Below are 25,259 nucleotides of genomic sequence, written 5' to 3'. Positions count from 1 at the left end.
TCTGCCATTCTCCAAGGCTTCATAATGCTGAACAGACTGTGGAGTCAGGGCCAAGCACCCCTGGCTCTGGACTTAGATCGATGTAGGCTGGAACATCAGCTCGGTGCTTACTAGCTATGGGTCACCTTTTAACCCACTGTGCCCTGGTGTCCTCATTTGTGGAGTGGGCAGGATCAAACACAGTACCTACCTCATGGTGTGAAGGTGAAATAAGAGATGCACATGAGCCCTCAGCACAATGCCTGGCACATAGCAAGCTCTCAGTGAACAGTAGCCTCTTGGGTGGATGCCACCCAGATGGTGAGATCCCCCCCGAGTCCTCCTTCTCTCCTCCTTCCTCAGTCATAGAACCCAGAACTGGGCTGGGCACATTGAGCTGAGCTGCCTGGAAATAAAGTCACCTAGCGTCCCCTGGAAGTGGGCATGGCCCTGTGGCCAAGACGGAGCTGATGAGCAGTGTGGGAAACGTGGTGTCCCCCTCTGCTCCTTCCTTCTCCTTGCGGGCTGGGATGCAGATGTAATGACTCAAATGGCTGTAGTCATCTTGAACCATGAGACAAGGCCAGGGTGGAAACTCAACACGGTGGGTCAAGGTAAGAAGACCCCCGGGAACGCCACACCAGCCCTCCCGACCTCTCGAATTTGCAAGCAGGAAAGAAAATATACTTCCATCTTGTTTAAATCATGATTATTTTGGGGTTTTCCTGGGACAGCTGGATCTCACACAGCTGTGAGAGTGATTAAATCCAACGATCATGTAACAGGCCTGATGTAGGGTGCAGGGGCTTCCCCTGATTGGTATCTTCATTATTAACCTTGACCTCATGCCACCTGCCTGATGCAATAACCCATCGAACGCTGGTCCCTCTCACTGCCAGGAGCTGCCCTGTGGCCATGCCAAGCAGGACCTTGACCTCCAGGGACCTGCCTCCCTGTCACAGAGGAGCCAGGAAAGACGGCTCCTAGGACTCTGCTGTCCCCATCATCCTCCTCCCCACCTTGGTCCATCCACAGGAACCACAAGCCCCAGAGAGCCTGAGTCAGGGGAACATCACGAGGAGAGACCCCTGGAGCGGCTGCTGGAGCAGGGAAGGGAGCAGAGGGCAGAAGGGGCCGGCTGCAAGCGGTTTCCATACCTGGAGCTGCCTCGTGGCCAGGGGGAGCGCAGGGAACAGAGAGACAGACAGCAGGTTAGTGGTGATTCGCAGACAACACCCCGTGCAGACAGCTCCTCTCTGGGGACCCCCAACCCTGAAGATGGGGTTCTAATCTCTATGCCTCTCTTGCTTCTCTCTGCCTTTCATCCCACAGAACCCCCAAGTCTAGCCTGACCACTCCCCACCCACCGACGACGCCCTTGCTGGGCTTACATTGTCTATTGATCTGTTCCTTGGGAGGGTGGAAGATTTAGTCACAGTCCTCAATTAAGGAATCATTTATTACGAGAGTCCGGGGGACAAGCTGTCAGCTTCCAGACTGGGTGTCTTTAAATAGCACTTAGGAACTTTCTGTCCTGAACTGTTCATGGGAGACATTTCCAGCATGCAGGGCTTGGGCGGGAGGTGGGCGCCGCATCCTGGAAGGAGGAGATGCGGGACCCAGGCGGGGGCCTGTGCTGGGCAGGCTGGTGCTTCCCGCGCGCAGGGGCCGCACTCACCTTCCAGATGCTGGCCTCCTTGCCGTACACCACGGCCATGTTGCTGGCCTTGCCGCCTTTGATGAGCTGCTTCTCCGTCTCGTTGAGCTCCTCGGACACGAAGCCCATGAAGGAGTTGTCGGGGGTGTGAGCTGCAGCCCGAGCATGCAAAAGGAACGGGGTCACCAAACAACCAATGGCAGCCCCAGGCCTCCCTGGACTGCCCCGCCCAAGAGGTCCTCTTTTGGCAGGGGTGGGAAAGGGGGCGGGGCGTAGGAGTGCGGTCCGGAGAGCCCTCGCCTGGGAACCCACTTCCCAGAGACTGCCACAAAGCTCAGAGCAGAAGGAAACCTAGGCCTGGCATAGTGGCTCACGCCTATAATCCCAGCATTTTGGGAGGCCGAGGCGGGAGGATCCCTTGAGCCCAGGAGTTTGAAATCACCCTCGGCAACGAAGTGAGACCCTGTCTCTATTTAAAAATAGAAAAATTAGCCAGGCATGGTGGCATGCGCCTGTAGTCCCAGACACTCGAGAGGCTGAGGTGGGAGAATCGCTTGGGCCCACTAGTTCAAGGCTGCAGTGAGCTTTGATCGCACCGCTGCACTCCAGCCCGGGCAACAGAGCGAGACCCTGTGCAAGAAGGAGAAAGAAGGAGAAGAAGAAGACGAAGACAAAGACGGAGACGGAGGAGGAGGGGGAGGAGGAGGAGGAGGAAAAAAGAAGGAGGAGGAGAAAGAAGAGGAGGAGGAGGAAAAAAGGAAGAGGAGAAAGAGGAGGAGGAAAGGGAGGAGGAGGAAGAAGGAAGAAGCACCAGCAGCAGTAGCAGCAGCAGCCTAAGAGGTCATCAAGTCCCCCTGTTTGTTTTCAGATAAGGAAACTGAGGCTGAGGCCCCGGGTGACCCAGCAGGGACTCTGCCCTCCTCACAGTCCCTGGAGCACCAAGCTTTGGCTGCACCTCTGACTCATCTTTCCGCCCTCCACCTGAGCCCATAGGCAGCGTCTGTCATCCCAGGTGGAACTTTCTCCACCTTCTCCATGACTGCACCCCCGCCTAGGCCGTATCAGCTCTCAGTGGGACCACCCTGACAGCTGCCTCCCCATTCCTGTGGCTGTCTTGGTAGAGTCTTTTCTCTGAAATGACACTTTTGAATCTAGGCCATATCAGGTTCCTCCTCTGCACAAAACCTCATATGCCAAAGTCCACCTGACAATCACCAGGCTCTGCCTCCATTCCCCTCCCACCACACCTTTGACCATCCAGCCCACCCAGAGCCCTGCTGGACGCAACCCCTCTCCATACAGAACTGTGCTCACAGGCCGGTGAGAGGTCTGTCCTGACCCCGGTCACTCATTGTCCCCTTAACAGCTTTATTTTTCATCATAGCACTTACTGACCAGACATTAGACTATATATTTATTTGTTCATGTATAATTGTCAGAATAGGCCGGGTGTGGTGGCTCACGCCTGTAATCCCAGCACTTTGGGAGGCCGAGGTGGGTGGATCACCTGAGGTCAGGAGTTCAAGACCAGCCTGGCCAACATGGCAAAACCCCATCTCTACTAAAAATATAAAAATTAGCCAGGTGTGGTGGCACACTCCTGTCATCCCAGCTACTCAGAAGGCTGAGGCACGAGAATCACTTGAACCTGGGACGCGGAGGTTTTAGTAAGCCGAGATCACGCCACTACACTCCTGCCTAGGCAACAGAGCAAGACTCCATCTCCAAAAACAATAATAATAATTGTTAAAATAGAAGCCCCTTGTGGGCAATGGTTCCGTTTTGTTCACTTCTGTGCCCCCAGCACCTGAAACAGAGCCTGGGCTGGCTGAATGAATGCTGGAGAAAGATGGGTGAGACAGGGGAGAGAGGCTCCCATTCCCACCTCCAAGCATTGTCCCTGCTGCTGTCCCCTCGGCCTGCACTGCCCTCCTCCCTTTGTCTTGGATGAGGAAATTCTACTCAGCCTTCAGGGCCCCTCTCACACAACACCTCTTCCTGGAAGCCTTCTGGGGGGTGGACTGTGCCTCCCTTTGTGGCCCCATCTGCGGCAGTTAGGTCTCTGTCAAAGCAGGGATCGCCCCGGGACTTCCTTGCCATTTGACTTATTTATTCCCAGGAACCCACGCACCAGGGCCAGGGAATGTGTTTGATCTCGTGCTCCAATTCCATGGCCATGTGTGGAGCGCAGTGACTGCTAAAGCTCTGTCTGCCAGGGAGGGGTTAACAGGAACATGAGAGCTGCGAATCTGCAAGACACACAAGCCCTGCTTTCTGCGCACTAGGATCCCGAATAAACCATTTATTGAATCCAATGATATTTAATCTACCTTCCTGCATGGAAGGGGCTATGGTGAGCGAGCTGTCTGGGAGCAGCCACCCAGCCTTGATTTCCCACAACAGCTTTGATTCTAAATACCCTAGTTCTTCATTTTGAATGCACATTCCCCACATTTTAATGTTTCTCCAATTGGGATGCATGTTTTAATCAAATGCGTAGATCTACTGTAGTATTTCCACCCACCCCTCAAGGCCCACAAGATGTAGTAATCGACATCTGGTACAGCTTAGAAGAGATGACGGTTTCCTGTGTAAGTGCCCGCAAAGCTCACAGATTCTTGGGCCTGAAAATCCAGCTACAGAACCAACCATTCTCTCCTCTAGAGCTTCAGGAGGGTCAGGAGGAGCCCTGGAGGCCTGGAGTTCTTTCTGTGGGTGGTGAGGGTCAGGACAGCTTTCCGTCTGAGGAGGCTCTGTCCACGCCAGGCAAAGCAGCCCCTGCCCGCCCCTGTTTACCTGTCCAGCACCCATCTTCCCCCTCCCCTCTGGCTCCTCCAAAGCTGCCACCCAGCCCTCTCTCCCATTTCCACCACTCTCTAAAGCTGAAGAATCCTGCACTAAACTGCCTTCATTCCACCAACTCCACCAGAAGGGACACATTTAGAACACAATTAGCTAAGCCAGTCGGAGGGGAACAGGGAAGTATGGCAACCAATTAAAATAACAGGGACCATTAAGCCAAGAGCTCCTGGGGGCAGAGCAAGGGTAAGGCCAGGAGAGGCAGCAGCTCCCCCAGTTAGCTCCCTGGGGAAATCAGTCAGCTAGATGGGAACAGGCCTGCTCCTGATTTCCTTCCTGGACTCTGAGCCATTAAAACTGGCCAGCCTCCCTCTTCCCTTTTGTCCCCACTTTCTTCGATTTATTCAATCAATTAATGTTTTCTGAGGATCTAGGTTGGCTCCAGAGAGATTAAGATAAACCAATTAGTGGCCCCTTTTTGAGTGGTTCATGATCTATCAGGGAAAAGCAATGTATAAGCAAATAACTCTAGCATACTTCAATATATGCTTTAACAGAGTTAAGTTTAAGAATTATAAAAATAGAGGTAAAGAGGCAATACATTCTGCCTGGAGTAGATGAGGGGATCAGTGAAAGTGATGGTAAAAAGAGGAGACATTTGACTTGAGGTTTTGAAGGATGAGTAGGAGTTTGCCAGGTCTGGAAATCCACATCCAGTGGGCTCCACCCTGGGACAAGTCCTCATTTTCTCACTGCAGGACATTGCAGAAGCCTCTTAACCCATTTCTGCTTCCCCCTCCTACCTGCTCCATCGTCTTTGGCCACCTGCAGTCCGACAGGATAATATGCCTCAATAAAGATGTTTCTCCGGCTAGGCACAGTGGCTCACGCCTGTAATCCCAGCACTTTGGGAGACCGAGGCAGGTGGATCACCTGAGCTCAGGAGTTCCAGACCAGCCTGGGCAACAAGGTAAAACCCTCTCTCTACTAAAAATACAAAAATTAGCCAGGCAAGGTGGCGTGTGCCTGTGGTCTCAGCTACTCCAAAGGCTATGCACAAGAATCGCTTGAACCCAGGAGGCGGAAGTTGCAGGGAGCCAAGATCGCACCACTGCACTCCAGCCTGAGCGACAGAGTAAGACTCTGTCTCAGAAAGAAAAAAAAAAAAAAAAAAAAAAAAGGCCAGGTGCGGTGGCTCACGCCTGTAATCCCAGCACTTTGGGAGACCGAGGCGGGCGGATCACGAGGTCACGAGATCTAGACCATCCTGGCTAACACGGTGAAACCCCATCTCTACTAAAAATACAAAAAATTAGCCAGGCAAGGTGGCGGGCACCTGTAGTCCCAGCTACTTGGGAGGCTGAGGCAGGAGAATCGCTTGAACCTGGGAGGCAGAGGTTGCAGTGAGCCAAGATCATGCCACTGCACTCCAGCCTGGAGGACAGAGTCAGACTCTGTATCAAAAAAAAAAAAAAAAAAAAGTTTCTTCATGACATTCTCTAGTTGAAGAACCTTCAGTGGTCCTCCAACGTGAACTCAGGAACCTTGGCTAAAAGACCCCACTCCTTGGTGCCCTGATCCTCCATGCTCCTCTTACCAGCCTCCAATCTGACTGCTTCCCTTCTTTTTTTCTTTTCCTCTCTTTTTTTTTTTTTTTTCCCCTGAGACGGAATCTTGCTCTGTTGCCCAGGCTGGAGTGCAGTGGTGCCATCTCAGCTCACTGCAACCTCCACCTCCCGGGTTCAAGCGATTCTCCTGCCTCAGCCTCTTGAGTAGCTGAAATTACAGGCACCCACCATCTCGCCCAGCTAATTTTTGTATTTTTAGTAGAGATGGGGTTTCACCATGTTGGCCAGGCTGGTCTCGAACTTCTGACCTCATGATCTGCCCGCCTTAGTCTACCAAAGTGCTGAGATTACAGGTGTTAGCCCCATGCCTGGCCTGACTGCTTCCCTTCTAAGTGATCTAATTACCCAAGCCTCTCATCTCCGTAGCTTTTCCTCTTCCACAGCCCAGAGCAACACCATTTCCTCCCCACCTCTATTTCCACTCCCCATTTCCTTTCCCTCCAGAAATCTGCTCCCTGTGCTTGCTCTACCCCAAGCACTTTTCTGCTGGGAGGACAGTGAGAAGTCTAATGCAACCTTGAAATAGGCCCTGCAGAAGGAGTCTGGTCCCGACTGAGCTGTGTAACCTCAGGCTGCATGCTCTACCTCTCTGGGCCTTGGTTTTCTCATCTGGACTGCGTGGGCCCCAGGAACCTTCCCACTTTCCCAACCTTCTGCAATTCAATGATGCCATTACTTATTTATTCAAAAATCACATCTGCCCCAGTACAGCCAAGAGTCTAGAGAATCAGAAAAAAAAAAAAGAATAGTCCAAGCACCCACAAGAGATGCCATGAATTTGACAGGCTAAATACAAATCACATACTTTACTCACAAGCAAGTCCCTCAAGACTCCGCTCAGAGTCTGTGATGCTCTTAATTTAATAGATGCAATCCTAACAAGGGTGCTTATCTAGCTTTCTGGCCCAGAGCCTTCAAAGAGCCACACGCAAGATGCCGCTGGAGGCAGATATACTGACAACAATTAAAAGTGACAGCCAAGAGCCTCCCACTAAGGTGGAAGAGCGCAGCGCGAAGCAGACACGGGGAGGGGACACAGCTCCGCACCTCTGCCGTCCAGAAGAGCAGGCCCATGCACCTGGGTGGGAGGCAGAGAACTGACCCTGAGATGTCAAGAAAAGGTGAAATTGTTTTCAGTGAGCTGCGTTTAACAGGATAGGTCAGTTGTATATACATTTTAGAGTATCATTAAAAACAACTGAAACCCAGGCACGGTGGCTTGCGCCTGTAATCCCAGCAGTTTGGGAGGCCTACGTGGGCCGATCGCTTGAGCCCAGGAATTCAAGACCAGCCCGGGCAACCTGGTGAAACCCTTTCTCTACAAAAAATATAAAAATTAGTTGAGCGTGGTGGTGGATGCCTGTAATGCCAGCTACTTGGGAGGCTGAGGCAGGAGGATCACTTGAGCCCAGGAGGTCGAGGCTGCAGTGAGCTGAGGAGATCACACCACTGCACTCCAACCTGGGCAATAGAGCCAGATCCTGTCTCAAAAAACAAACAAACAAATAGCTGAAGCCCAGCTCCACTCACGTTCCTTGCCTGGAGCCCTGGCAGCCAAGTCCACTCCTGCATTTCTGGAACCTTCCAGTTCTTCCCGCATCCCTCTTTACTGCATCTGTTCCCTCTGCCTGCCTGCTCCTTTCCACCCAGGGAAGTTCTCCAACCTACTCTGGAATGCCTGTCTTTCTGGGAGGCCACGGAGTCCCCTGTGTTCTGGAACTGTGTGCCCAACCGCCCTCCTGGAGGGTGAAGGCTACGTCTGCTGGAGTCAGGGAGGTCACCCCGCCCTGGACATCCCCTCCATGCTTCCTGCTCCCCATATAGCACCAGAAGCTTCCTTCCTGGTTCATACACTTACGGAGAAGAAGGCGATGCTTGCTGGGTCCCACCACCCCACTGGCTGGAGAAGGAAAGAGAGGGAGGAGCGAGACCCTGGCCGCCTCTCGCGCCACCTCTGAGAACCACAAGGAGGACCTCCTGACCCTGACCCCCCCCCCACCCAGTGGGGCACTCACGAAACATGGTCATGAACTGCTTGGGGTTGAGGTTCCAGTAGCCCCAGTTGGTCCGGTAGCCATGCAGCGTGGCGTACTCCTCGTGGTTGTATGCAGGTTCCGTCCCGAAGGTGTCGATGACCCTGATTCGGCACCTGCCCCCCCAGGGACCGGGAACCAGGGTCAGTAACCCCAGCCACGAGCACTGTCACCAGCCAGTGGCGGGGTCAGAGTAGCACAGTGTGTGTTAGCACTTGGACTAGGACACTGCCTCGCTGTGTGACCACAGGCAAGTGCCTTCACTTCTCTGTGCTGCCTCATCTGTCAAGTGGGAAAAACAACAGCCCAATTGTCTCAGGGTTGTAGGGAGGCTCCTGGCCCACGGTCCGTGGTTAGCACTCAGGAACTGTAGCCATTACTGCCACCCAGAAGGGAGGCACTGTTTGGAGAGGGGGCCCTCTCTGTTGTCCCCCAGGTCCTCTATACAATTTGCGCCTGCCTGGGTCGGGAGTCCATAGCCCCTCTGCTCAGGAGCCTGACACCCCTGGATGTGCCCGGTCTATAGGGCCAGGATGCAACAGGCAGGGTCCCAGGCACTGCCCATGGGCTGTCTTTGGGTGGCAGCACTTCTGAGCCTCCTCTGCAAGACTGGTCCCAGCCGGGGTGGACCCTGCAGCTGGGCAGAGGCTCTGCTCCACAGGGCTCTTCTCCCTCTGCTGCCTCCAGCGGTGGAGGCCTAAGTTCAAAACAGAGGGGGCTTGTTCCTATAGATCCGCCAACTGCAGGGCCAGACGAACTCCGAGGCCACTCTCAATGGGCCACAGCCCCAGAGCCACACCCTCTGCCCACCCTACCCCTTGGAAGGGGCACCTGAAAAAAAGCACCAAGACTCAGAGGCCCTGCAAGGAGCTCCTCACCCCAGCGTCCTTCCTGGTGACCCAGAATTGTCTGCAGAGTGCTGAGGTCGGCACTTTTCCCCCAGGGAAGGGGCCTGGGGTGGGAGAGAGCGCCCAGTGCATAGAGAACGCGCATTAATAATAAAAGCAATAACACTGCCTGTCACTTTTTTCCCTAATAAAATCATGTGGGATCGTCAATGGGACTGGAGCACACGTAATAAATAGCAGGGCTCTCTGTGCTAAATTAAGCCCCACATCCCGCTGGCTGCAGTGAGACAGGGAGCGATGGCCTTGGCCTTCCTCCAGACGGAGAGAGGGTGGGGTGGAGGAAGAGGGGAGTGCTGAGCAACTCTCCCCACCCCAAGGTCCCCACAGCAGGGTCACAGCCCTGGTTACTGTCCCGTTCCCTTGTACCCCTCTCCACTTCCTCAGCCCCACTCCATGTAGATTACCCTGGTCCCCTGCCCCCAGCCTCAAAGCAGCAGAGGGGTGATGGAGCAACTCCCTGGGTGGTTTATTAATTATCATTGTGTTAGCCGGGAGGCAGACATGGAAGTGGCAGGGGAGGGAAGGGAAGGGGAGGGGAGAGAAGGGGAGGGGGAAAGGGGGAGGGAAGGGGAAGGAGGAGGGGGAATGGGGGGAGAGTGGAATGGGGGAAGGGAAGGGAGGGGGTGGGGAGAGAAGGGGGTAGGGGCAAGGGACGGGGAAGGGGAGAGGAGGGTGGAATGGAGGAAGGGGAGGGGAGGGTGGAATGGGGGAAGGGGAGGGGAGGGAAGGGGAGGGGGAATGCGGGAGAGTGGAATGGAGGAAGGGGAATGGGGGAAGGGGAGGGGAGGGGGTGGGGGAGATGAGGGGGAGGGGGAGGGGAGGAGAGATGGGGGAGGAAAGGGGGGAAGGGGAGGGGAGGGCGGAGGGCAGGATGCAGGACAGTATGTTCTCCCACTTGGGCCCAGCTGGCTGAGTGGGGACGTGGGGGCAGGGTGTGAAGGAGGAGCTTTCTCCCCTGGCATGCAGGTCACGTGCCCACCCTCTGGCCACCCTCTCACCGGTACTTCTTGAAGGAGAGTCCCATGTGCTGCTTCATCTGCTGCAGGCCGTGGTAGTCGGTGTAGATGAGGTCGAAGGGCAGGGGCATGGTGAGCGGGCAGCTCCCCCGGCCTGGCGGCACCCCTAAGTTACTGAGAGAAGAGCCCTTCAGAGTCTGGGCCCCAAGACCCACCTGCCCAACCAGCCGCCCCAGTTCCTTAGAGCCCAGGATGAACAGTAAAAGTGCAGAGAGCTTAGCACAGACTCTCAGACAGGAAGTGAGCAGGATGGCCCTATACGGTAACGTAGGTTTTTCACTGCACAAGGCAATCCAGCGAGGGGCAGGTGGGACTGACGTCAGTGTGGGCTCCCGTGCACCCAGCCTGGGCTACCTGCCGGGAAGAAGGGGCACTTTTTGTCATTGCCACAAATGTGCTCCCGCAGGGCTGTGGCTACCCAGAGAGGGAGCCTTTCTCTAACTCTCACAAATCCCATGGATGCTGGCTGCAGTCCTCAAGCTCAGCTATGTGTTTGTCTGGATGAGGGCCCCAAACCTCCTGCCTCAGAAAAGTGCAGTCTTGCAGGAGTGACCGAGCTCCTGGCGCCCAGGTTGGCTGAGGCCACAAGCTCCTGCAGGCCACTGGTCACCTGTTTCCCACTCCGGGCACCGCACGGGACCTGCCTGCCCTCACCTGCCGGGTCATTTACACACAGGTTTTCATCTGGGACAAGGTTGCCTCTGGTGACCTGGAAGACGCAGCTTGGTCAGAGAAGGGGTGGTGCCCCTCTGCCATCTGGCATCCCATCTGGCTGGAGCTGCTGGGTCATCTCCTCCTGCTGGCCCCCCCAGGTCCCCGGCTCCAGGAGCATGGACAGGAGGACATGGAAGGACATGACCACACCCCATGGCTTCCTCTAGAATCCCCACATCTGCTCAGTCTGCCTCCCTGGGGAAGGGTTCAAAGCCCCCTGTCCCGGCAGCCACAGCTGCCATTTTAAACTCCTCTGCCCACAACCCCCCTGCCAGCATCTGTACAAACCAGCTCCTCCCTCCAGGAGCCCCTGCTTATTCCAACTCTACAGCCTCGGTGTCTCCCCTGCAGGGAATGATGAGGCATCCGGTCACTTGTTCATTCAGTTAAGTCTACGCTGAGCCCGAGTCAGGTGGGATGCGCCATCCTCCACAGAGACGGTCCTTCCACATTCCCTTCCCCACTCCACCAGAGGAGGACGCCCGGGAGCTCAGAATGCATGCAGAACCCGGTCAGGCACCTGCTTCCCCAAACACCCACTCCCCACCGGGTCCTCAAGATAATTCTCTTTAACAAATGTTTCTTGAGTGCATGTGGGGTGCCAGGCCCTGTGCCCACATCATGAACTCAGAGACACGTGGGATGTGGCCCCAGCCCCAGGAGCACGAGCCATGTGAGGTGTGTACACCTAGGGGTGCTGGAGCGGAGATCTGAACAGCATGTGCTGAGGCACAGTGGAGGTGTCCTGAGGAGGGGCCCATTGGTGGAGGGATGGGCAGAGAAGGCCACGTGCCCTGTCTTCATTTTTCTCTCTCAACAGCTCTTGGTGGACGCGTCACCTCATGGAGCTGGATGTAACTGTCCTTTGCTCCCAACCCAGATTGGGAAGCAGCCAGGCCATCGGGCCCCATCTCCCGGGGATGCCCACCTCCCCAGGATTCGGGGTTCAGGTGCCAGCTCTGTAAGAGACCTAGGATACCTCCTACTAGGGAGGCCCTTCAGGGACCCACATGATAAACAGAGTCAGGCTGGGGAGATGATGAGCTTTGACAAGGTCACCTGCTCATTAATGGCAAGGGGCCAGGATTGATCAGTTTCCTGGGCTGTGTCTGGGCTCCTTGAAACCATTCAGGCCAGGTGGAAAAGTACAGGCCCGAAAGGTGCATGCTCGCTTTGCGCATGCTCAGAAGCTCGGGGAGGGGACTGTGCACACCATCCGTTAGCACACCGTCCAAAGTGGCACCGTGTCAGTGATGTTTCTGGTGACTTGCCGACAGCGCTGTGATGGAAAGAGGTGGGGAGAAGCTGCCAGCAGAGGGACTAAGCCATCAGAGGTCAGCCTTACCCTGCAGAGAAAGGCAGCAAGAGGGGAGGCGCTTTCTCTGGGCCTTGCCCCCCACTTCCAGCTGGTACCCCCACCAGCCTCTTGCGCTGTCCCCACACTGACTTCCCCGCCATGTCAGAACCTTTGCTGCTAAGTGTGAGAGGGGAATGTGAAAACCTAATAACCGTTTCCTCCTCATTTCTTGTCTATAAACTTAAAAATGGCCACGGGCTCCTCCCCCATCCCTCCAACCTTCCCGTCTTCCCCTCTTTCCAACCCAGACCGCCTGCCACACGGGATTCTCTGATCCACGGCTTCTAAGGCAGTGCCTCCCTCTTCAACTTTTTGGTTGAAATACCCAGAAAGCAAAGGAGAAGGAGCACAGGCCCCAGGGGTCTGGAGCCATCACAGGCAGCAGCTCCCACAACCTGGAGACTTCATGAAATATTTGGTGGTACGTTTAAGTGTCGAACAAATTCTGCATTCACTCTGCAAGATACCCCTGTTGTTTTCTGTGAAGCATGGACTTTCTCACTCCCAAAACTCCTCCAGTAAAACTGATGCCCCAGAAAGAAGCTTCATTTTTTTTTTGCCCTGGGGCTCCAGAAGTCCCCTCTTCCTCACCTCCCCAACCCAATTGAGAACCACACACAAAAGGACACAAAGATGCTCCCTCTATCCCCTTCCTTGCAGAAACCAGGAAGGGGGTGGCTGCTCCTCCCACATGGAATCTGGGTCTAGCAAAATTAAGACAATCCTGAAAATACAAACCGTAGGTGGGTCTAGGAGCTGCTACCTGCACCAGGAACATGACTGGTTTCCCTACAGATCTCTGGTTGGTTTCCAGGCAACATGTTATCTCTCTGTCCTGGGAGCTTCCTTTTGTTGCCCCATCACTGACCACACCCCTGACCCTAGTCCCAGACGCCGGGGCCACTGAGAGGACAGAGGGGTTGTAGCACTTCACAGCCCTCTCCTGGGAGACCGCCACGCTGTGGTTCTAAGGTGAGTCCATCATCCTCGCCATCTTCAAGGCTAACATTTTGGACACAGGCATCATTCTATGTGCTTTCAACTTACTGATGCATCAGTTCCTTTCATCTTAGCAACTACCCTACCAGATCAGACCCATTCTCATCCTGTTCCCATCTTTACAGATGAGGAAACAGACAGTCTGAGTAACTTACCTAAGGATACACAGCCAGGAAGGAGCAGAACTGGGATCAGAGTCTTTCTACAATGGAAACTTGGTCACATCTCCCCAGGGTCCTGACCCTTTCTGAGGCTTCCCACTGCCTCTGAGCCAGGACTTCCAGGATGCTTCCCCACCTAACCCCTGTGGAAGCAACAGCTGCAGCCCCTGCACAACACCCTGTGCCCCCCAGGGTCTGCAGCAGCCTCTCCAGCACAGGCCCACTGGGTGTGCATGGAGGGAGCAAGGGAGTGGGCAGAAGGTGGACCCCCACTGAGCCCCACCTTATGCAGGACCCACTTGGGCAGTCAGTCCTCACCCCACGAAGCATCAGCCCTAAACCTTCGCACCCAGGTCCTTCCACCCGGGCAGGAGCAGGGGCACATTGCTGAGCAATTGCTTCCCCCATGCACACCCCGCTCAGTGTGAAGTCAAAGTTTTGACTAAACCAGAAAAAAAGGGAGGAATATTAACGGATGGGGGAGAAGGAATCTACAATAAGACAGCAGCTGTCACCAGCATGCAACTAAGATAAGTGAGAGCGGACACTTCCTGTCTCTGTCACACGTGAGGCCAGGGGCCACAGAAATTTCAAGGTGGACCCAGCCAAACCCTCCCCTCTGATCCTACCAAGGTTCTCCTGCGACGGTGCCCTGCTTTCACAGAAACCATTCCCTGGGTCTAAAATACTCTTCTCACCTCCACGTGCTTAACTCAAACATCGCCTCCTCCTCCAGGAAGCCTTACCTGAGACACCCCTCCCACTCTGCTCCCTCCATACCTGGGACACACCTCTTCCCACCTGGAGGCCCCTTTGAGGGCAGGGTCAGGCCATCTTTAAAACTCAAGACCAAGGACAGGACCTGACCCACTAAACATCTGCTGTATTCATGAAGCAATAACAAAGCGGTAGATGAGATGACCCTCAGGAATAACTGGTTTCAATGTTTAACAGTTGGCCGAGAAAAGCCTCCCCGGAGAGAGTGTGGGTGAGTGAGGGGCCCAGGGGCGAAGGTGCCTTGGCCACTGGCCTTTGGGTCTGGACCTGGGCCCAGTGGCCCTCCACGCGGCTCAAAGGACATCACAGCAGAGGAGGGAGACCAGTCAGCCCGGAGACAGCAGCATCCCCTTCCCAGGAGGAGTTAAGGAGAAGCCCACATGTCCCCAACCCTGAAAAACAAGGATTTTCAATGGAAGGGGAGGACGTCCCTGGAGGTGTCCGCAGCGGCCTCATTGCTCTTGTCAGAAACCTGAGCCTTGTCCCCTGGAAAGCAGAAAGGTCAGCTGCAGGGAGACTAGTTTTATCACTTGTATTTTAAGTTTACTTTTACGGGCAATTTTACGCTAAGTGATTGGCTGGAGCAGTGACATGAATTGAAAACGCCATCCCCCGACAACCTTCAGCCAAAGGTTCCTGGGAGGCACGGCTGTGCATTTCCACCAATCCTGCTGAATCCGCAAAACGCTCCTGTCCAGACCTCTCTGCACCTCCAAGGCCAAGTCCTCATTTCTCTTGAACTCTCAGGCCAGGGCTGGGTCAAGAGGATGGTTCAGCAGCCCCCACAGATAGGGGTGGGCAGAGGGAGGACCTCAGGGACAGAAGGAACATGAAATGCATCTGCTGCGTACCCCACCGTCTGCCCACTGCCAATAGCCAGTGCTTGGGAAGGACGGGGAAGTTTGCGTGGAATTGCCAAACTGGCTGATTAGAATATATTTCTGAGTGTCCCCAGGCCAGATGAATAGGAGTCTAAATCCCAAGATGAAAGGGGTAGGGGTAGGGCGGCCAGGGGAATGGAGCATTTCTGCAGGTCACCTGGTTAGAGTTGGCCCCTGCACTGTGCCCAAATTAATCCACCCGGAAAAGCTACCCTCTCGGGGGAGGAAGGAACAGGAAATTATTGTTTAACGGGTAAGGAGTTTCAGTTTTGCAGGAAGAGATCTGGAGATGGATGGTGGCGATGGTTGCACCACAATGTGAATGTGCTTTGCCACTGAACTGTGCCCTTCGAAGTGGTTACAGCAGCACATTTTATGTTATGTGCGTCTTACTATAATTTTTTAAAAAGCCGGCCCGGCACAGTGGCTCACGCCTATAATCCCAGCATTTTAGGTGGCCTAGGTGGGAGGATCGCTTGAGTCCAGCAGTTTGAGACCAGCCTGGACGACATGGCGAAACCCCATCTCTACCAAAAATACTAAAAATTAGCCAGGCATGGTGGCATGTGCCTGTCATTCTAGCTACTCAGGAGGCTGAGGTGGGAGAATCGTTTGAATCCAGGATGTTAAGGCTGCAGTGAGCTGTGATGACATCATTGCACTTTAGCCTGGGCAAGAGAGTGAGACCCAGTCTTAAAAATATGAATGATTTAAAAATAATTTTTAAGTCAACCCATTCACATTCCCGGCTCCCATGCCAAGCACTCTGCCTCCCAGAGGGGCTGAGGCCCCATCTTCTCCAGCTGTCACATTCCCCACCTGCCTGGGACTCCCAGCTGGCCACAAACAACACAGGGGCTTAGTAAATATCCAGGGAAGGACTGGCTCAGGCACTCTTTGCTAAAAATCCAAGAGGAGGATGGGGAGATGGGATGAGGGAGGAGAAAAATAAACCTTCACTTAATAGAAGAAACCCTCGGCTAGGAATTCAAATGCTGAATTCTGGCAATGAAAAATATCCCTCGCCAGGAGCTCCAGCAGGCGTTTGCTGGGTAGCCTTCCGCAAGCCACTGCATCGCTCTGTTGCCGCCTCCACATGTGGGACACGTGCTCAGGCGAATCTCCACGGTCTCTTTTAGGCTAAAAATTCTCTGGTTTTATTTCTCTCTGTGCCTTTGGTCTGTGGCTAGAAATAATCTCTCCAGGTAGCGCTCAAACTGTGGAACAAACTATTCTCTCTCTCTTTCTCTTGTGTGGGAGAGACCTAATTAAAAAGAATCCTTGCAAAGGGCTCAGAGATCTTTGGCTCCAGGGGCTGAAGTGCAGGCAGGATCCACAACTTCACTGGGTGCCTCTCAGGGGGAACACACAGCCGGTGCAGCCTGAGACGTTCTGCCTCCCCAGGGCCCTGAAATCCTCCAAACCTGACTAGTGCCCGTTTCCCAAGCATCATGGGCAGCCCCTGACCCCACCATGGCCCATTACCAGAGCAGGTCACTGTCTGGTCCCTGACAGATCAGATGGGGGCAGAAAGAAGAAACTCAGAGGTTGAACTGGGCATCTAATGAGCTGCTTTAGGAAGCAGGGGTTAGGATCACTAACGAGGAAAGAATTACACAGTCCTGCAGCATTTTCTTCTTGCCCAGGATGGACTGACCTCCCTGTATCCAACAGAAGCAGCCCAGAGTTGCTTTATGGAGCCATTGGGATGGCCCTGCCCTCAGCTCCCATCTCCCAAAAAAGCAGATGACCTTGAACATCTCCAGCACATACCCCATGCCCTCGAGGGTTCAGGGCCACAGCTGAGAGCTGCCAGGCCCCCTCGGGGTCTGTGGCTCAGAGGAAAAGGGAGCCCAAAGGCAGATGGGGGCACAGTCCAGGTGCTCCTTATAGCCGAAGCCACCACAAAGCATGGGTGTGGGGGCAGGTGGGGTGCAAGGTGTGCGGTTGGCGGGGGGAGCCTCCGAAAGGGAAACTGAGGGAGCAGCGTATCCTCAACACTGCAGACCCAAAGTGGGGCTGGCATCCAAAGCTGGCACTTTCTTCCCCAGTGTTCTTTCCTAGTAAGCAAGCTCAGGGCTAAGAATAGGGCCTTGCTCCCAGGAGAGCTGGAGGAAACGGCACACTCATCCCCCTGGCTGCCAGCACGGCGGCAGGAAGAGGAACGGGAACTCGGCCCTCCGGCTGTTCCCAGTCCTCTTCCTTACAGACAGGCCTCGATTTCTAGAACAAATGCCTGTAAACGCTGAGCCCGAATCCAGGTTATCTCATCCAGGGGTCGTGGGTTCTCGAGAAGGGATGGGGGGACCAGTGTTCTTCCTCTGCCAAGCACAGACCAAGACAGTGTCTTGTCAGATGGTGGCTGGAGAGGAGGAAGGTGGCCAAGCCTCCCCGAGGGTTCCTCTATTTGTTCTGGGTTGGGGCCTGGGCGTTGGGGATTATTTTTAGTTCCTCGGGTGATTCCTGTGTGCCAGGGGCTCTTGGCTATTCTATCCAGTTCCACCAACCTTTGCTGAGAACCAACTTGTGCAGGGGCCTTGGGGTAAGACTCTGCTGTCAATCCCACTCAAGCAGTCTCGGTGGGAGATGAGGGCCAAAAGCTAAGACACAGCCCTGCATCCTGGATTCGGATGTTGAAGGCCTCTGGCTCCACGCTAGAGCTGCCGAGGAAAAAGCAGTCTGGCTCCCAGGAAAATGCATTCCTTTTACCAAAGCTACTCTGACTTGAGGGGCAGGTGGTGATATAGGATAGTGTTTCGTGATCCTCAATAATCTCAAAATGGAGTCACTTATGACAAGTGACTCAGCCCACAGTGAAACTGCTGATCCTTCAACGTGATAAATGTATGCTGGACTGGGGTGATGAGATGACACCTGCTGTGGGAAGGCACCCCCGAGACTCAGCAAGAAAGCGAAGCCAGAGGCAGCTGAGAAATGACCACAGACGGCCCTGCGGAGGCCGGAGACATAGCAAAGAAACTGACTTCGAGGGACATTCGGACCCGCCTGGCTTGTTAGTCAGTGCACATGTATCCCGAGCCACTGGCCTGTGGGTGCTGAATATATTTGCAGTGAAGGTTGGTGTGCAAATCCTCGCACTAAACCCGGACTTGAAAGCATTTAATTGGCCACTGAGTCATAGTGAAACCTCCCACCTGGCGTTGGACTTAGCACAACTAGGCTGACTCAAACCTGACAGCGTAGTTGGGAGGAGTGCTAGGGGGTTACTCGTACCATCCTGTGCCTCTGCCAGCTTCACCCAGAATAAAAAGGGCCCCAGACCAGCCCTGGTCCCAGTTTCCAAGAGGCAGGAACCCCTGAGTTTGACCCTTCCCGTGGGTGGCTCCTTCCAGTCTCCCTGACAGATGGTTCCTGAAGCTCGTCCGCTGCCACCTTCCTCCTCTCCAGCCACCATCTGACAAGACGCTCTCTTGGTCTGTGCTTGGCAGAGGAAGAACACTGGTCCCCCCATCCCTTCTCGAGAACCCACGACCCCTGAGATTCACAGGGGCCCCGATGCCTCCTCCACAGGGACGAATCCTGCCTCCTTTAGGAGCATCCAGAAGCCAGTCCTTCTCATTCCTTTCTCTTTTGAGTTTTTTCTTGTAGAGATTAGGTTTCACTTGCTCAGGTTGGTCTTGAACTCCTAGACTCAAGGCACCCGCCTGTAATCCCAGCCTCCCAAAGTGCTGGGGTTACGGGTATGAGCTGAAGGCCTGGTCTGTCCTCATTTCTTATCTATCTCCCCAAGTTCTCCCCACTCCACTCAGGGTGCATGGATCTCTCATGAGGGTCAGCGACGTCATTTCCATGAGTCTTCCCTTGCAGCCCTCCCCAACACAGGCCAGGCCAGACCTGGGACAGGTGACATGGCACGGCCTCCATCGGTCTTGCTTTTTGGTCAATGTTCAGACTTGACCCGGGGCCTTGACTTCCAAGAAACAGACTCCCTGAGACGCCAGTGCAGCACATGGAGCATGAGGGGAGACGAGGCCCTTGCGAGGAAGGTCGCTCCTGGATCCCGAGGAAGGATGAAGGGCAGGGGCCAGGGCAGCCCCAGGCCCCAGCAGCAGAAGCCCACAACCTTCCACGACATTTGGCTACACTGAACGAGATCCCACCACACTCGGCATGCCAGCGCCTGCTCCCTCTCTGTCCCCTTGCCTGCCATCTAGGTCTTCTGCCCATCCAGGTCTGAATTTTCCGGGGAAAGATCTGACCGCCAGCCAACTTGGGTCGGGTGTCCGGCTGCCAGGCGTGGCTGGGATATGTAGCTCCTGCGCTCGCTCCCCACTCAGCCAGGAGGTTAAAATGCCTCCTTGAAACTGAAGGAAGGGGAAGGAAAAAGGAGACAGGAGAGGGGCCGGGGATTTTTAGCGTAACATAATCGTCGGCCTCTCGTGCCTCCTCTTGGAACAGGGAGGGTGATGCAGGAGAGCCGCCGTTCACAAGTCTAGGTGCCAAGACGCGGTTCTTCCCCACCTTTTCCTAATCTGTGTGCTTATAAGTTATAAAATAGTCCAAGCATCCAGAAAATTATAGAAAATCATATAATGCTCCAATGCTTCCACTTCCCTGCCTTGTCAAGCCTTAACATTTTGCCATATTTGGTTCTAATCCTTTCTCCCGCTGCCTCCACCTGGCTCATGGGAAATGCCCTCCCCTCCCGCATCAAAGATAAAACAGAAACCATCAGAGGGGAGCGCCCGATTCCCTGCCCCAGCCCGGGCCCCCCAGCCCGCTGCATTTACATCATACCCTGGTCTCTGCTCCTTCTCTCACCTCAGGGCAGAAGAGCTGTCCCTGTCCCTCCTCCTGGGACCCTCCCCTGAAGCCACTGCCAGCGATACTCTCTCCCTCCTGTGTCCACAACCTCCCTACTGTTCTGGCTCCTTCACATCCACATTTAAACATGAGTGCACTCTCTTATCTTGAAAAATAAACAAGCACACCTTCCATCATGGTGTGCTTTGAACCTTTGTTCCCCACGACTGCACCACAATGCTCTTTCCAAGGTGAGCAATGACATCTATGTGGCCAAATTCTCTTTCTTTCTTTCCTTCCTTCCTTCCTTCTTTATTTCTTCTTCTTCTTCTTCTTTTTTTTTGGAGACAGAGTCTTGCTTTGTCACCCAAGCTGGAGTGCAGTAGCACGATCATGGCTGACTGTAGCCTCGACCTCCCAGGCTCAAGTGATCCTCCTGCCTCAGTCGCCTGAGTAGCTGGGACCACTGGCGCACCTGGCTAATTTTTTTGTTTTTGGTAAAGACCAGGTCTCACTATCTTGCCAAGGCTGGTCTCGAACTCCTGGTATCAAGCAATCCTCCTGCCATGACCTCCCAAAGTGCTGGGATTACAGGAGTGAGCTGCCCCACCCAGCCCCATGTGACCAAATTCTTCGGACATTTTTCAGTCTCCTTCTTACTTGGTTTCTCAATGAGCAATGTGTTGCTGGCCACATCATCCTTCTAGAAGCATCTTCTCATGGTCACCCATGACCACATCTCGCTTGCTCTTGGCTACTCCTCAGTCTCCTTTGCCTGTAAGAGGCCTTTCTGTGTTGATATTTCCCAAGTCTGTGCCCCTCAAGCCTGTTTTCCCATCCCTTGGCAACTTCATCCACACTGTGTTCAACAACGCTCAATGGCCAAGACTCCATCTCCATGCCACACCTCCCCTGGGCCCATCACCCGGTGGCCTCCATGGGGCACCTCTGTTTCAACATGTGTGCCCCAAACCCAGTGCTTTTCTCCTCTCCCCTCAGAGAAGGGCAGCATCCTCCGCCCTGGAGCTGGTTTGAGCTGCCCAGTTCAGCCTGGTTCTGGTCCGCTCAAGCTGGTTTCCAGCAGCTGGGCCCAGTTTGCATTGGCTCAGACCAGTCTGTGCCAGTCATATCCAGATCTATCTCTGGGTTCCAACCCTAAGACCTGCCTCAGCTGGTCACCGTGAACTGTGCCGGAGGAAGCAGATGGAGTCTCCACCTTCGTCATTCTCTGGGGACCCTCCCCAGCCTTTCCTTTGGGCACCGGGCCCCAGGCAGGAGGCAGATTTCCAGCCTGGCTGCATGCTTGACAGCCAGGAGTTGTCTCTCCTAGTCCTCCTTATTTAAACATTCTCCTCTTAAGCTTTCATCATTTGCCAGTTAAGTCAACTAATTTTCTACTAAACCCAATTTCACTCATGGATGGAGGAAGAGCTCAGTAATTTTTCCTCATGCCATGTACTATTAATGATGCTTGAAATTATGCAAATAAAATTGATGAGCACAGCTGATTCTGGGAAAGCAGGAAGGGAAAGGCTTAACTTTAAAATGCCCACCCTGGACCTGCGCATGCACGAGGCCGTCTCAGGATGCAGCGGCCGGGCAGACGCTCAGGTTTGACTTCTCCTTCCCTCCATGCACGGCGGGGCGCAGGCGGGGACTGGCTGACATCACCTCACTGCAATCTCATCACAGAGCGCATGGCTCCCTCGTGCCAACTCCCTCACCCCGGAAGCATCTTGCAGCAGCAAAGGCAGATATGGATCCTGCACATTGTCCCAAATGTCACTCCAGTGAGCAGGTTAATTGAAACACCGAAATCCGAGGAGCGGAGCAGGGCGGGCTCATCCGTCCAGCCTTGTTGCTCCGTCAGTGGCCAGGACATCTGCCATGAACATCTGTGAATAAACTACAACAAATGTACAAGCTGCGTCTTTGTCCTGCCGCCTCCCATGCGGGTCATTTCGCCAGCCAAGGGAGACGTTTCTGTCGCAGTAGCCAAGCTGAGACACTCGGAATTCAGATTACCTTCACATCCGGTTGACCTGTTTTCAAATTAAACTGGTGCTGCTCCCACAGAACGGCTCCCGGGGCTGAGAGGTGAGGCCCCGCGTGCTTCTGCCTCTCCCTGAAGGGCTCGCGGTTACTCGGTGAGAACTCTGCCCAGCACCCCATCCAGGCTACAATGGTTGCCATCTTACTATGGGTTGACATTGTGTCCCCCACCCCCCACATTGATATATTGAAGTCCTAACCCCCAATTCTTCAGGCTATGACTTTATTTGGAGTTGGGGTCCTTACGGAGGTAATGGAGTTAACATGAGGGCATGAGGGTGGGCCCTAATGCAATAGGTCCTTATAGGGAGGGGACATCTGGACACAGACACGCTCACAGGGAGGCCACCAGGCAAAGGCAGAGATGATTGTAGAGATGTAGCTGCAGGACAAGGGTCACCAAGTTCCTCACCAGGAAACCACCAGGAGCCCAGAGAGAGGCCTGGGGCAGAGATTCCCTCGCAGCCTCAGGACGCCCCAGCCCTGCCAAAACCCTGCTCTTGGACCTGCAGCATGCTCCAGCGCCAGGATTCAGTTCATTCACTCCTGCTGTGTGAGCCCTGCAGCGCGTGCTCCATTGTTACGGCAGCTCTAGGAGGCTCATTCATATCTCAAGCTGCACTGACATCTCCGCTGTGAGGAAAGGCCTGCGTTTATGTATCAGAGAGGCCCCGGCAGGGAATGTGCCTGGGAGCTCACAGCTGTACCTCCACCCTGGCCTTACATCTGTCACTGACCTCGCCAACTGTGGGGACCAATGCAATGCCCCCACTTTACAAAGGAAGAAGGAAGAAAGTACATCCAAGAAAGGGCGTGGCACAAAGTGCATTTCAGGCCAGCAGGTTCCCACCTGATGCTCTGGGCAGGATGCCAGAGGCCCCACCATCTGGGCCACCTCCACGGGGTGCCTCTGTGGCCCGACCCCCCAACTAGGCCACACTCCAGCAACCAAGGGTATCCTGGGTGTTCTCAGGAGTGCAGAGGAGGACTCAGGATGAATCCTCCCATTCTTTCTACATCTCTTCTAGAGCTCTGAGCCTGGGGCCCCAATCCCATCCTCCAGGACTGCACTGGGGACACAGACGAGGCCTTTTGAAGAAGCCATGCATTCTACAATGTCCCAGCCCCACCGCCACCCAGACTGTGTACTGGGCTGAGGGGCTTAGAAAAGCCACAGCCTCAAGCTTTTCCAATTTGCAACCTTTGGTGCCCATTAGAATCACTGGGAGCTTAAACTTGTTACCTGGGCCCCCACCCCAGATGAATGAAGTCAGAGATGCCTAGACTGGGGCCCAAACACTGGTAAGTTTCTAAAGTGCTTCAGGTGGTTTGCTGCAGCCAGGGTTAAGAACCCCCACCCTGAACGTATTCCAACCACAGCTGATGCTGTAAATTTTGTAGGCATAACTGGGGAATTCTCCTGGGGAGGGTGGTTTGGTTTTTATTTTTATTCTTTTAGTTGTTTTTAAATTGCATTTGGTAGCAGATTTAGAAATCACCTTCCTAAGAAGATCCCCTGAGGTAGCTGAGCTGTTTACACCATTCTGCCCTGTCTGAGCAAGACCGTTCATTCACCCCACAGGGGACCAAGGGCCAGGGCATCTAAGCACAGTCCTGGTCCTGCCCATTTAACAAACTGCAAACCAGAGATGGGGCAACCTCTCCCTGGAGCTCCTTCAGATCTGCAAGAGCCTGAGAGGAAATGGAGCCTTGCTTGGTAAAAAACACTGATTCCTGTGGGCTGTGGATGTGCATGTGTGTGCAAGAGACTGTGCATGTGTGTGCAAGAGACTGTGCATGTGTGTCTGTATAGGTGTATCATGGCTGCACATGCAGGAGCGTGCATTTGCACGTGTGTATGTGGAGTGTGTGCATATTCAGGTGTGTGAGTAGGTGTGCATGTGTGGGTGTGCACGTGTGGGTGCAGAGGCTATGAGTATGTGTCCATGAGTGTGCATGTGAGTGGGTGAGTATACATGTATGTGCACACATCTGGTGGATATGCACGTGTATGCATGGGTGCATGCAGAGGTTGCATGAGTGTATACACACGTGTGCATGCATGTGAATGGGTGTTCACATGTGTGTGTGCATGTGGGTCTCTGTGTGCATGTCTGAGGGCATATGAATAGTAAAGAACAAGGCAGTAAAGTACAATCAATAGTAAAGTAAAGGGCATTTCCTGATCTTGTCACTTTTTACCAGGGCCTCACTTTCAGGGCCTCCCAAGTGCAGCCACCCCCGTTGTCCCTGCTCTGGCCCTGAGATGGGTGTTGGCAACTGTCCTGACCACAGGCTCAGTGCTGGGCCCAGGGGAGAGACCAGAAGAGGATGCAGAGCTCTGGGAAAGTAAGAGCTCAGGGTAAGGCGAGAGAGCAGAAACCCAGCATGGGCTGAGATGCAGAACAATTGAGTTCCATTCCCACCTCTCAAGGAGACTCATCAGATATCTGCCTTTCTTACAGAAAGATGATATGGGTGGCGTTGGGCTGTCATGAATGCAGAGGAGACACCTTCTCATTCCTTGAGAATTCTTCCCATTCACCAGAATTCTTCCCACTACGTCCTGGGGTCTCTGGTGACCCAGGCATCAAGGGCCACTAGACCCTTGTTAGCTGTTCTGCTGAGGAAGGTCTGACTCATGGTCAGCCACAGTCACTGGCTGTGCCACTCACAAGTTGCTCAAGACCTTTTTAGCTTCCCCCAACCCAGGTCCCTTCTCTTCTCCCTCCTCCTCAGCCCCGCCCCTTCTGACTTCCCTGTAGGAAGCTTCCAGGCCAGGGAAAAATCACCTCTTTCCATAATCTGCAAATGTTAACTGCCTCTGCAGCGCTCTGTTCCACAGACAGCCTCGATGCCTCTTCCAGGCCCTCTGTTCAGAGGGAGCCGGGGGTGGACATAGTTTAGTGTGCAGCAGTGGGTGCAGGCAAGCGAGGGGGCCCCACACCTTGGCTCTAAAGTGGCCTGCACAGTGCGAACAGCTGGATCTGACAACAAGGTGTCACCAGGGTGAGAGCCAGAGTGAGGGATGTGCTGTTTCCCTCTCCCAGCACTGGGAGTCCCTCTGTGGGTTCAGCACTAGCACTTGGGGACAGCTCCCAGCCAGGTTCCTTGAAGCTCCTGGACCTGCTATTTCAAGGTGGGGATTTCCTCCCCTAGAGCCCACCCTTGACCTGGACGGTGCTTCTCAACACAGCCACAAGCGCACAGCTGCCTCTTTAGTCTCTGGCATCAACCTGCTTCTGCCCCATAGCCTCACTTACATGTGCTGTTCCTCTCTGGAGACACTTTTTCATCTTTACTGAGCCTATCCATTGAATGCATTCACTTAAAAGGATGACTCCAGCGCTGTGAATTTCAGGCGATGGGGATGAAAACCTTCAAAGCACTGGGTCATTTAGCAGACTCCTAAGCAACACAATCCAGACCCAGCCTCCTTCTCCCACTACTCAAAACAACTGGCCCAGACTCCTCCCTCTGATCAGAGTCACGGACGTTCTTCCTGAGTTACTGGCAAACTCTGAGTTGCAGGGA

The 25,259-nt window shown here is 54.2% G+C and overlaps 1 protein-coding gene across 7 annotated transcripts in view; it reads right to left on the bottom strand.

The window, feature by feature from the left end:
- MGAT5B (alpha-1,6-mannosylglycoprotein 6-beta-N-acetylglucosaminyltransferase B) overlaps window positions 1–25,259 on the bottom strand; it is an 80,617-nt gene that overhangs the window by 16,384 nt on the left and 38,974 nt on the right. For 3 of the 7 annotated variants that reach the window (XM_077968851.1, XM_015120344.3, XM_015120343.3), the window contains 3 exons: window positions 10,003–10,134; window positions 8,079–8,212; window positions 1,658–1,788 (listed from right to left, as the gene is read on the bottom strand). In XM_077968851.1, the coding sequence (XP_077824977.1) occupies window positions 1,658–1,788; window positions 8,079–8,212; window positions 10,003–10,134 (397 nt within the window). 7 annotated transcript variants of the gene reach the window in all.

This window comes from Macaca mulatta, chromosome 16, assembly GCF_049350105.2.
Source record: "Macaca mulatta isolate MMU2019108-1 chromosome 16, T2T-MMU8v2.0, whole genome shotgun sequence".
In the NCBI taxonomy this organism is placed as follows: domain Eukaryota; kingdom Metazoa; phylum Chordata; class Mammalia; order Primates; family Cercopithecidae; genus Macaca; species Macaca mulatta.
This window is presented reverse-complemented; position numbering and strand designations above follow the sequence as displayed.